At 40.0% G+C, this 12,298-nt stretch overlaps 1 protein-coding gene across 9 annotated transcripts in view; it reads right to left on the bottom strand.

Moving 5' to 3' along the window:
* KIF13A (kinesin family member 13A) overlaps window positions 1–12,298 on the bottom strand; it is a 187,102-nt gene that overhangs the window by 6,338 nt on the left and 168,466 nt on the right. For 3 of the 9 annotated variants that reach the window (XM_074335179.1, XM_074335180.1, XM_074335183.1), the window contains 8 exons: window positions 12,191–12,283; window positions 11,888–12,044; window positions 10,823–10,896; window positions 6,713–6,760; window positions 4,673–4,778; window positions 3,362–3,513; window positions 2,734–2,838; window positions 2,340–2,381 (listed from right to left, as the gene is read on the bottom strand). In XM_074335179.1, the coding sequence (XP_074191280.1) occupies window positions 2,340–2,381; window positions 2,734–2,838; window positions 3,362–3,513; window positions 4,673–4,778; window positions 6,713–6,760; window positions 10,823–10,896; window positions 11,888–12,044; window positions 12,191–12,283 (777 nt within the window). The remainder of the gene's footprint in view (window positions 1–2,339; window positions 2,382–2,733; window positions 2,839–3,361; window positions 3,514–4,672; window positions 4,779–6,712; window positions 6,761–10,822; window positions 10,897–11,887; window positions 12,045–12,190; window positions 12,284–12,298) is intronic. The other 6 variants (XM_074335184.1, XM_074335186.1, XM_074335187.1 and 3 more) reach the window with 3 other exon arrangements.

Below are 12,298 nucleotides of genomic sequence, written 5' to 3'. Positions count from 1 at the left end.
GGAGCACAGAGTCAGGTTCTTAAGCTTCTCTCTAGCTACAGTCTTCATGACTTGATTTTTGCAGTTTACTTTATGCAGTTGATATTTGCCTATAGACAAAACATCTTGATGGTCTCTTCTCAGAAGGGCTGTATCAGCTGAGCATGCACGGTACTTCTGTCCGTGGTGCTAAAGGGTGGGCAGCCCCTTGGAGAAAGTGGGCAGGGTGACTGAAAATGCATTACCTCTGAGAGCACTTGGTGTCACTGGCGTAAGCCCCCAATTCGCGACCCTTAGCGTTCTTACAATCTCATTAATGGTGAGCCCTTGGGCAAGTCACTCAACAAGCCTTTTGTATTGGATGGCAAGTAGGAGCAATAAATCATATGCTGTCTATGCAAGACCTAAGAAGGAGAAAGGCTTTGCTTTCTGCTCTTCTCAATCTGCTCCACGACTTTAAAAGACTCCAAAGGCATATCATTGCCTTCATCTTATCCATACAAGACATGAAGTATATTTGTTCATCTTCCCAACTGAGCAGACAACAAAATAGTACTTTAAGAACCAAGCATAGCAGCTGTATTTACTATATTTTATGTGGAATTGCAGGTCACTTTGGTAATCAGATGGGCTAAAAAATGAAAGGAACAGTGTCCCAGTATTGCTTCTCAAAAATGATTTCAAACTCCCTTGATCAGACTGAACTACTGATTCACCCGCAGATTTTTTCAAGAGTAGAAAAGAAAGCAAATTAGGAACAAAGGAATAAAATCATTTATATCCATTTGTAAGGGGAGAAATAAAGTTAAAGCTTCCCCAAGTGAAACTGGAAGCTCAGATCAAGCAAGCAATACCCTTAAAATCTACCAAAACACCCTGGAAAAGCAGCACTCTGAAATAAATCAAACAGTACCATAGCTTCAGAGACAAAGAGTGCTCAGGGAGCCAAATTTCTAAGAAGAGTAGAGGCCGATCTCTCAAGTAAGATCCCAGCAAGTAAAATGGTTCCCTCAAACCCTACGCAGTGGACTTCATGGTGTGTTCCATCAAACAGATTCTAACTGCTGCATGAGACTTCCCAGGTCAGGCGAATCTGGCTTTCTCCTACCCTCTGCTACTACAAGTCTGGAGATAGTTCTTTCCTATCCCTTGAATATTTTAAAACAAAATCTACTAGGCAAACTGTGAACAGTAATACTATCTGCTGGGCAGCCCCTGAATGGTCATCCAGTTGTCTCTTCATGGTGTGTTCTACCAAAATGTATTGTTAAAACGGGTTTAAATTTGTGCCTGCGCACAAATTTGGTAAGAGCCATGTCACAAACACATCCAGTCGGCCATGGAGCCAGAGGATTTGAAGGTCACCACCTAGATACCTGGCCTTGCTAGCCCAGGCTGTAGTCCTTATTAGTGAAGCACGGGGTGGCCAAGTGGGTGACTGGGCAGCTCAGTGAGATTCCAGAACACAGAGGAGACTGATGTGTCCTCTTCTCCAGCAGGAATTAGGATGAGGACTTTGGGGGACAGGGAGAAAACAGAGGCAAAGGCGGTGGACAGGGACAGAGAGGTGAGGGGGAAATGGTGCCTCCTCTCCTTCCCTTAGTGCACAGGATGAGAAGGTCATGTCCTAGGATTCACTCCCAGCATGCAACAGAGTAGCCAACTGCACATCCAGATTAAGTCCCAGTTAGCTTCACAGGGCGTGCTTTAGCAGCATGTTCTAGACTGTTAAGGGGCCTCTCACTGATGAGCCTCTGCAATGGCTCTGATATGGTGGAGTTGAAAAAGGAAACTTCCCTCACGCTGCCCACAGAGCAGTCAGCACACAGACGTCAGCGTCGAGCAGCCCCCTCTTGCTCCAAGCTGCATTTCTTTTTCAAAGTCTAGGAAAAGCCACGTGAGAGCAAAAGCCCAGACACAAAATTAGAGAATGCTGTCCAGGTCTGAGAATATACAGTTGTTTGGGGGTTTTTTTGTTTTTGATTTTTTGTTGTTGTTTTTTTTTTTTGAGGTATCATTTATCATCCCAAGTGCCTGGTATACAGTGTTTTAAAAACAATTTGTCATATTTGTAATTTGAAAACCAAGTGCTGGGGAACGAAGTTTTACATGCAGAATTTCCATCTACCTGTGGTAAAATATAGATGAGCCATCATGAACGCGAGACTGACACCAAGGGATTTGGAATATATTTGGCGAGCAAATTAAAAAAGGCTACCTGAGATGTAGAGATAATGGTGGTGGGTCACGATAGGCTGTAGTGTGGCTGGCTACAAACTACAGAACAATCCTGGCAATAGCATCAGGCAACAGAAAAAAAGCTTGCAAACATACCCACAGCTAAATGCACAGTTACTTACTCCAAGTAAGTGCAATTCCTCTAGGTAGATTAACTTCAGAATCTGGCCAATATGAACAGGCACATCAGAAAGATTCAATGTTAGTTAAGATGATCTCTTAATTACACTTGTTTATAAAGACTAGTATCATGAAAAGTGCTCCTTTCCCTTTACCTAAGCAAATTTATACTAAGCAAAACATAAATAAAATAAAATAACATAGAACGAACACTTAGGAAAAAATCACAGGTCATGGCCACGTTCATGCAAAATTTCAGTACCAATGGTCACATTTTCTTTTACAAAAGCAAAGACCCAATACGTATCTTAATTTTATCTAAAGTATTTGAATCGTCTGTGAAAGGGCCTTAAACCCACCACCAGGCAATATGACAGAAATGGTTCCAGAACTTACAATCTTCTTCTCACGTTTGCTATTGTGTTCTACTGGCATGCTGCTGCCATTGCTTCCTGAGGGTACAATGCAGCCAGGGTTATGTGCCTGAGGTGGAGGCATGCTCTGCAAAGGTTAAGACACACAGATGCATCACACACAGAAGACGATGACAGCCGAAATACATGTTAAGTATGTGCAAGTTAGAAGAGCAATGCAAACACTTCTATTATTTGTGAGTAGTGCAGCAAACAATTTTGCAGGCTGGAGTAAAACTAACCATGAAATCAGACAAGACTATACAGATTCTATGGCAAATAACATAACTGGTTTTATCAAATACAAAAAAACAACACACACAAAAAACCCTTTAATATTTTCAAAACACCTCAGGAACATCTCTTTTTCACTTGAAAGATAAAAAATACTTTGAAAAGCCATAAGCAGAAAGAAAACAACAGCAGTAACAACAAATGAAATTCTACCATGACCCTGTGTACCTGAGAAAGAGGTACTCCAGATGGGACCCATGGAGTGGACCCATACATGTCCACACGCAGCATCCAACTTGTTAATGCAAATTGTTACTTCTCCACAGGCAACACATTTCCATTCTATTTTACACGGTACAGACAAGTCAAGCATTTACCTCTTGGCTTAGAAGAGGTCTTGCTTCAAGAGCTATCCTTTTCTTATGCTCCTCTTTTACAGGCATTAGGGGCTTGAAAAACTTTGGTGGCTGAGGAGAGAATGCTTTAAAAGGGCTGACTGTTAAGGCATGAGGATTCTCTGATGTACAACCTGTGGAAGACAAAAAGGCATGGTTTTTAGGCACAGAGCACTTCAATCAGTACACGGGAAATGAGGGGATAACCTAGCCACAGGAATATCTGGTATAACTAAGAAATCAATATGCTAATATTTAGCTAAGAATTAAAACAGAGGTAAGCAAGAATGGAGATAAAGCTACAAAGTCATGGAGTCATCAAAGAAAGCAGAAACCAAATTTTCTACCCTCTTTTCAAGATGTAGCTTAAGTGCCAGTTACCAGACCAATTTTGACACATGCTGATTTTGAGTCTCTGAATTCTCATAGCCCTTACTGTTGGCACATGCATTTTGGCACATTATCATTTAACTTATTTTATGGCAATAACATATACATATTGTGTCCAGTTAGATTTTAAGATCAATAATGGCAACTTTTGTACCTTTCACTGCATATAGCAAGTAAAGCCACAATAAATAATAAATGAATACTGTATAAATTTTCTTGTAAGCCCCTTTTTTCCTCAAGCCACCCTGCTCCAAATGACTAAGAAAGAATAATTCCTCTTTCTTGCTTTTACTCATTTCTTACGTTTTCGGGCCTCTTTTCCTCCGCCTATATTTTCTCCCCAATTCGCTGGTACTAAGGATTAAGGTAATAGAGTCGATTTACATATCCAAAGAATGCTGTTCCCTTCATGGCACTGAAAGATCATATAGTAAGGTAATAATAATGCTGTCATTGATTAAACTCCTTTCTGGTATCGTTTCTAAGATTGCTTTAGGAATAAGAGATGTGTTCTCCTAAAACATCCTTTAATTTGAGTATAAAACCATGACAGAGGTGGGTATTCTTTTGGTAAAGAATGAAGTCTAATCATAATGTAATAAGATTTCTGTGCATCTCAAAATTGATGTGCAACTCAGGAAATATTGTATGAAAAACGATTTGAAAATTCTAAAGTGTTACACAAAGGCTTAGTATTACTTGGAAGATACACTGGATACAAAGCAAAAATAAATCAAGTAAGTGAACATAATATGTTCTATTCAAGAAGATAGTTTCGGATCACCTAGCAAACTAGAATTTCAGCCTCATATTTTATTACATGCCATCTAAAAGAGAATTTTACCCCATGCCTTTCCGAAGAAATTATAAAGAAATAATACAGAAAAACAATATCACTACTACCTTCTTTACTCCTTTGAGGTGAATCCCTGGGTAAAGTTCCATAACATGCTACATCTTGGTAACTGGAGCTGTAGTCACATATGTCTAACTGGTTCTCTGGCCAACCCTAGAAGTTAAAATATGGGTTAAACTGTAATTAAGTTCCTCTAAAATTAGAAATAAAGACCAGATTTGAGGTTTTTCTATTTTCAGTCACAGTATGTACTCTATTTTTAAATGAAATGTATTAAACATAAAAAAGGGCTGAATATGGTAAGTACTACCGCACCCAAGATACACCTAGAGTGACTGACTGATGATAATATTCTATTGTATTTGTTCAAGATTTAATAAATCATTATAAACACAGTGACATACAGGTCCCACTCATCTTCCTCCATCCCCAGAAGCTGTCACTTTTATGAATTTGGTATGCATATAAGGTGACTGGAAAATTTAAGACCAAACTGAAACACTTTTCAGACTGAAATGGTTCCATTAATAATTTTACCTGGGTAGCAGGCATAAGCTGGGACTGCCCCAGGCAAACTTGGTGGTATGGTTACTCTATGAGGTGTGATCAAAACATACGGTGAATGTTTAAATTTTTTAAAAAATTGATTACTATAAAAGACACGGTGCCATTAATCCCATTCAAAATACTCCCCCTCACTTTGAACACACTTATCCCATCTCCTTGCCACTTTCTGAAGCACTTCTGGAAGCGCTCTTCCGTGAGTGTCTTTAGTTGCGCTGTCCTGGTTGCCTCAATGTCCTGAATCATTTTGACTTTGGGGAAGAACTAGAAGTCGCACGGTGCCAGATCCAGTGAATAAGGTGGATGACGACACACGATAATGGTTTTGACAGAAATTGCCATACCAGAAGCGATGTGTGACACAGAGCCTTTCCAGTGTGATCACAAAATACAGTGAATGCTGCTGCCGAGTGCCATCCAATGGAAAGGCAGGGATCTTTAATAGGGAAAGCAGCACGTCAAACCTTAGTAACAATGTGTGACAAGTTTCAACTTGTTCAGTGCAGTCAGTCGGGTGTGAGCTACGGTTGAGAGAAGGTGTGCTTTAAAGTGTGCCATAAATCATCCCCCATCATGACAACACTCTGTGTCACACATCGCTTCTGGTATGGCAATTTCTGTCAAATGAAAACATTAGTGTGTCCTCATCCCCCTTATTCACTGGATGTGGCCCCGTGAGACTTCTGGCTCTTCCCCAAAGTCAAAATGATACAGGACATTGAAGCAGCCACGAAGCACAACTAAAGACACTCATGATAGAGGACTTCCAGAACTGCTTCAGAAAATGGCAAGAACGATGGGATAAGTGTGTTTGAAGTGGGGGGGGGGGGGTATTTTGAGGAGGATTCATGGCCCTGTGTGTTTTACTGTAATAATTTTTTTATTTAAACAATCACCATATTGTTTGATCACACCTTGTACATATACCTGAGATTTAAAAGTATCAAACTGTCATAAGATGTTGCTATACTGAAGGGAGAAAACTCCTCTTATACAGCATACAAGCTTATTTTACTTCAACTTCTCTGGAGTTGGTTGCCGCTAAGGACTAGATTTGAAATTTCTGGAGGATATAATCTGTGTTTATACTCCAAATCATCCACAGTCCCTAGCTTGGTAATTTACAATGATACGTGTTTAAGAAATATTGGCTGAATACGGTGACATTGTAAAAGACCCTTAATTTTAACCCCTAATTTTACCCATTTGAAATAATTATGATGTTGCTTAGGTGGATGTAATATGTTCTTAAATCGTTTATAGAGCTAGACTCATAACCACACATGTATGGTATTCTCCTGGTACGGAAAGTCGTATCATGCTAGATTATGTCCTCCACAATGTAACACTGAGAGCGCACAGCAATTTCACCTCAAGTATTTGAACTTGGAAATGGACATGTGGAGACAATGCTCTGCATAAAATTAAGATGAGAAGTCCATATATTTTAAAAACACCCAAGATTCCCTAACTTGCCAGATTTAGAGTCTGCTAATAACCTAGCAGTGCCTGAAGATACATACTTTATCATCTTCATCAAAGCCAGAAAGGTCCGGTCGACTGGAGGAGACCTATAAGAAATGAATGGTGTGTTTTTTTTATCAATATAGTTTATATATTTAACATAAATTTAATATATACACATATAAAGAAACATGTCACACATACGGGTGAAGCCTGTATGATAGTCTCCTGTCTTCCTTTTATTTAACCTTTTTACCCCCCTTTTAATTTTGAAATAGTTGACATTCAATATTATTTTATATTAATTTCAGGTGTACAGTATAATGGGTAGACATTTATTTAAGAAGTCATCCCCCTAACTAGTCTATATCCACCTGGCACTACACATAGTTATTACCATATTATGGACTATATTCCTTATGCTATATCCATCCTCATTAACTACTTTGTAACTACCAATTTGTACTACTTAATCCCTTGCCCTTTTTCCCACATTCCCCCTAAAACCTCTCCCATCTGGCAACCATCAAAATGCTCTCTGTATCAAGACTGTTTCTGTTTTGTCTATTTGTGTATATTGTTCTTTAGATTACACATACAAGCAAAATCATATCACATTTGCCTTTCTCTGTCTGACATACTCCACTCAGCACAATTCCCTCCAGGTCCATCCACGCCGCTGCAGATGGCAAGAACGCATTCCCTTCCCTGGCTGAGCAATATTCCATTGTATATATGTACCACCTCCTCTTTATCCACTGACACACACCCAGGCTGCCTCCATATCTTGGCCATTGTAAACAATGCTACAATGAACATATAGATGCACATGTCCCCTCGAAGTAGCATTTTGGGTTTCTTTGGATAAACACCCAGAAGTGAAATTACTGGGTCCTTCTTTGTCTCTTGTTATATAGTCTTTGTTTTAAAGTCTATGTTGTCTCTTATAAGTATTGCTACCCTTGCTTTTGGTTGCTGTTGTTTCCATTTTCATGAAATATCTTAATTTCACCCCAGGTGTGTCCCTTATTTGGGTTGTGTGTGCCCTCTGGTAGCTGAGCCTTGGTTGCTGTTCACATATCAAAGAGAGGGAGTGACCCTCAAGTTGATTGGTTATGAGGAGCGGCCGTGACATGACTACACTGCAGGAGCTGTGGAGCAGAGGGTGACCCTATGGAGCAGGATTCGCTTTAGTAAAATTCTGTTGGCTGCACAGTCCGCCCTTTGCGTGTGTCATTTTGAGAGGTGGCTGGGTAATACTGTGGCTCAGTCCAAGATGACCACTGGATGTGCCATCCCATGGGCCTCCTGGGAGGGTCCCTGTCAAAGGCCAAGTTTAGGTGTAGCCTGTGCCCTGTCTGGGGCCGCCTGGCATGAGCCACAAAGCAATCTGCAGATGGCCTCCGCCAGCACCCATATTGGAGGTACCTCGAGAGGCCAAGCCACAAACCAAGGCTGGCTGTCATTAGTGCTGGGCTGAGGGCTGCTCAGCTAGGGGTACAGGACACACTGATGCCAGATGCTAATTGCCTGGGTTTAAGAGACTTTAGGAAAGATAAGCCAAAGCAGGCTGCTTCTATGGAAAAGCCACTGGAATCAGTTTGGATGTGCCTGAAAGTTACATGGGGCGAGGTCACAGGGAATTCCCGGGGAAGGGCAAATGGTGTCAGCCAGGTTGATGGAGACTCAGACACGGCAGCCGCCTGTGTCTGCACGCTGGGAGGAGGAACAGTTCAACAAAGAAACAATGACTTCCGCCAGCTCCTCCCTCCAGGAGAAAGCTGCCCCTCCGCTACTCGCCCCAAAGCCAGATAATTCAGTTCCTCTCTAATGTCCCTGGTGTCTTTTGAGCCCCTGCCCCAGAGCTAGAGCTCAGAGTAAGTCCGAGTGCCGGCACTTTAAGAGGAGTGGCTTTACAGCATGGGGAATATAGTCAATAATATTGTGAAAGCATAGTATGGTGTCAGATGGTTGCCGGACTTACGGTGATCACTTCTTTAGGCATACAGAAGTTAAACAACTGTCATGTACACCTCAAAGTGATACAATGTTGTATGTTAGCTATATCTTTTAATAAAAATCTTTAAAAAAAAGGGAGCACCTGGGTCTGCAGCCACCCTCATCTAACTCAGCTACAATCTCTGCTAGTTTCCACATCTAAGTTATGGGGACTTTTCTCCCTGGCACTGGAACCCTGGTCTGGGTAGCCAGGTGTGGGGCTGGGACCCCTTGCTCCTCCAGCGGGGACCTCCACAGCAAAGATATTCCTTCTGATTTGTAATGGTCACATGCAGGTGTGGGACCAGCCAGGTCCATGTCTCTGCTCCTCCTACCAGTGTCCAGGTGGCTTCTTTTGTATGTCCTTAGTGATAGGGCTTCAGTTCAGCTAGAATTCAGGTGATTCTCAATGGTTGTCCTGTAGTTTGGTTGTAATTTTGATGCAGTTGTGAAAGGAGGTAAACACAGTGTTTACCTACTCCAACATCTTGACTGGTCCCCTTCCTTTTTTCCACCCTCCCCAGCAACAATGACTACCCTAAATCTGGGGTTTACTATTCCCATACAGGATGATTCATATAAAGCGGTATCTTACTACTTATGATCTTTCTCAACAGTCTAACAATTTATTTTTTCTAGTCTAGATGGACAACCAGACTCCTTCTAATTTGTTTCTATGATTAGATAAATGCTGTTGCTGCCCCTCAGTACCAGTCTAGCTGCATCCTATCAGTACTGACATGTGAACTATTTCAGCACCCATTAGTTCTAAATACAGCCTGTGTATCTATGAGAATCTATGAGCATATATTAAAGCATGGAATCTCTGGCCGTAGATAAGGTATGTGCACCTTCAACTGTGCTCTTCCATAGGAATTTTAGGATCAGCTTATCAAATCCTAAAAGAAATTATACTGGGAATGTATAGATCAGTTTAAGGAGATGTGCCAATTTTTTGTTACTGTGCATTCCCATCAATGAACATAGTCGTTTGCTCTCCATGAGTTAAGGTCTTCTTTATGGTGATAACCAGATTCAGATTTTTTACTTCTTTTTTATTCCGTTTTTGTAGAAAGTTTCCTTTGTTTAAGCTTTTACATTTACTGACATAACATTATTCAGGGTTTATTTGTATGATGTCTAAATCTCTGTTCTCTCTGTTGTAATACGCCCTTTTTATTTCCAATATTTGTATCTTCTCATATTTTTTTATTTTGGCCCCCAACGATCTTAACTAGAAGTCAGTCCATTTGACCGGTCTTTTCAAAAAACTTCATTTTTATTGATTCTTTGTATTGTTTGTTTTCTATCCCATACACGTCTGTTCTAATCTGTAGTATTTCCTTCTTCATTGGAGTTTATTATAATTCTGCTCTAACATTTAGTATTACTTTAAAAAATTTTGTTTTCTTTTACTAACTTAAAAAACTTTTATCCATAAATATTTCTCTCTCTTAAAAATAAGAAATCCCTCCTCTCTTTTAAAAAACCATAACTATAATACCACTATCACATCTTAAAAAGTTAAGTGATTGCTAAATAGTTATCAGATACCCAGTCAGTGTTCAAATGTCACATAAACATTTTCACAGTTAATTTTGAACTTGTATCAAAATAGTACATACATTGCAATTGGATGGTATAGATCATAAATCTCTTTTAATTTATGAGTTTTCCCTTTTCACTAGGTCATTTTTCCTGTAAAATTTTCCACAAACGGGATGTTACTGATTGAATCCCCATGGTGTCATTTAACATTTTTCTCTGCCCCTTGTAAATATTAGTAGTTACATCTAGGGAGTCTTGTTCAGATTTATGTTCTTTTTTGGGGGGAGGACGCAGACTATTTCATAGGTGGACTTTCTTTCCATTTTAAGATACATGTTCCCCCCAATTTTTCACTCTTCTTTTTAATATGAGCTACAAATTTCCTAAGAGTACCTCTCGCTCTCTCATTTTCTCTTTGTCTCCTATTTATAAGATGTTACAGAGCTGTGCTCTCTGATGTGCTTCCTTAGAACAGAGGAGCAGGTGTGTGGCACTTGGGGATGCCCACACAAGTGCCAAATGTTCTACCCCGCCTGTAAACCCTGACTTCAGGTCCCCTCATGTGCCGCACCCCAACCCGTGACACATCATGCAAGCCGCAGACCCTGGCAGGGTGTGCTCACGTTATGCACATTTGGTGTGCTGAGGCTCCTTCGCAGGTGCCGGGCTTTGGTGGAAAGTGCTTCTTTGACCGTGACTGCCTGTAAAGTCAAAAATGACATTTAGTTTTCTCCTTTGATGACAAAAGTACTATATGCTCATTGTGAATGATGCAAAAATACAGAAATGAAAATCATTTCAATCCTATACACTACCTAGTCCCCCATACTTACAAAATTTACAAAACTAGAATATTTTTTTGTACCCGCTTTTTTTTTTTTTTTTGCTTAATCTATCAAAAACCTTTTTCATAAATAAAACGAGGAAAACTGCTGAAGTAAAGACATTTATATGTTGTGGATTTTTTTATATAGGTGGGCAGAAGAAATACCTCTGGCTATATATTTCACTTGCAAAACTACAATCAACTTTTATGTGGTTTGTGTTTTTCTCATGCAGCAATTCAGGTGGGACTTTCACTAAAGGAAGATTTTTCTGACAGATGCCAATCTTAGTCTTATTGCTCAAAACACATTTTCCATAACTTCAACTATTGTTTCTATGAAATGACTCCTCCTGTCTTACAGTTTCATTAGTTTGTGGATTATTTTCACCTGAATGTCCTGCCACTGCCAGAGAAGTTAATGTGGATCCGAAAACTAGAGAGATAGTATGTGTTAAGCATATGGACTTTGGAGTCAAGCATTCTCCGTTCATATCTGACTTTGTACCACTTTCTAGCTGTGTAACCTTGAGCAGGTTAGCTAACTTTTGTCAGCCTTAATTTTCTCACTTACAAATGGGGATTATAACAGTATGGACCTCATAGGGTTACCTTGTAGATTAAACAAACTAATATAGCTAAATTGCTTAGGCACAGAGCTCATATAAAAGGTATTCAATGATGTGTAGTCATTATTTTAATTTTTCTTATTATTTTGTCAAAGTAACTTTTGTCTAATGAGATCGCTCCACAAGTTGTCCTTCTCGGATAGACTTAGAGAGAAGGTGTTTGCTCAGTAAATTCATCTTGGTCCATTTGGGGTGAAGGCTGGTGACTCCTCCTCTGGTCCAGACATTGCAGTTACTTGCCTGCCGGAGCCGTTCAAGGCTCAGAATGTTCTCCACCTGCAGCACGCCACGTGTGTACTTCTCAATGTATGTTTCTCCATCCGACGTGCCTTCATTTTCACTCCTCGCTGCCATGAGAGCCAGCGTTTCCCGGTCCTCAATCTCCTCTGTTGCCTAAAGTGACAAGAAGGCAATTATAATATTTGTACACGAACAATATTTTTTGTCAAAACTGCAATGAGAAAATGATTTAAAAGTTTTGAGAATGAACACATTCTTCATTACTTATATTTTGATAGTTCTAAAAAAATGTATTTTACCTTTGGTATATTGGATACTATTTCATAGGTTACACCACAGGAATACAATATATTTTTCAATGATATTCTCCTCTTCAAACTCTGGGTGAAACTCTGGTACAAAAAGAA

This window comes from Rhinolophus sinicus, linkage group LG06 (assembly GCF_036562045.2).
Source record: "Rhinolophus sinicus isolate RSC01 linkage group LG06, ASM3656204v1, whole genome shotgun sequence".
Classification (NCBI taxonomy): Eukaryota; Metazoa; Chordata; class Mammalia; order Chiroptera; family Rhinolophidae; genus Rhinolophus; species Rhinolophus sinicus.
Note: the sequence above shows the minus strand (reverse complement) of the source record. Positions and strands in the feature narration are given on the sequence as shown.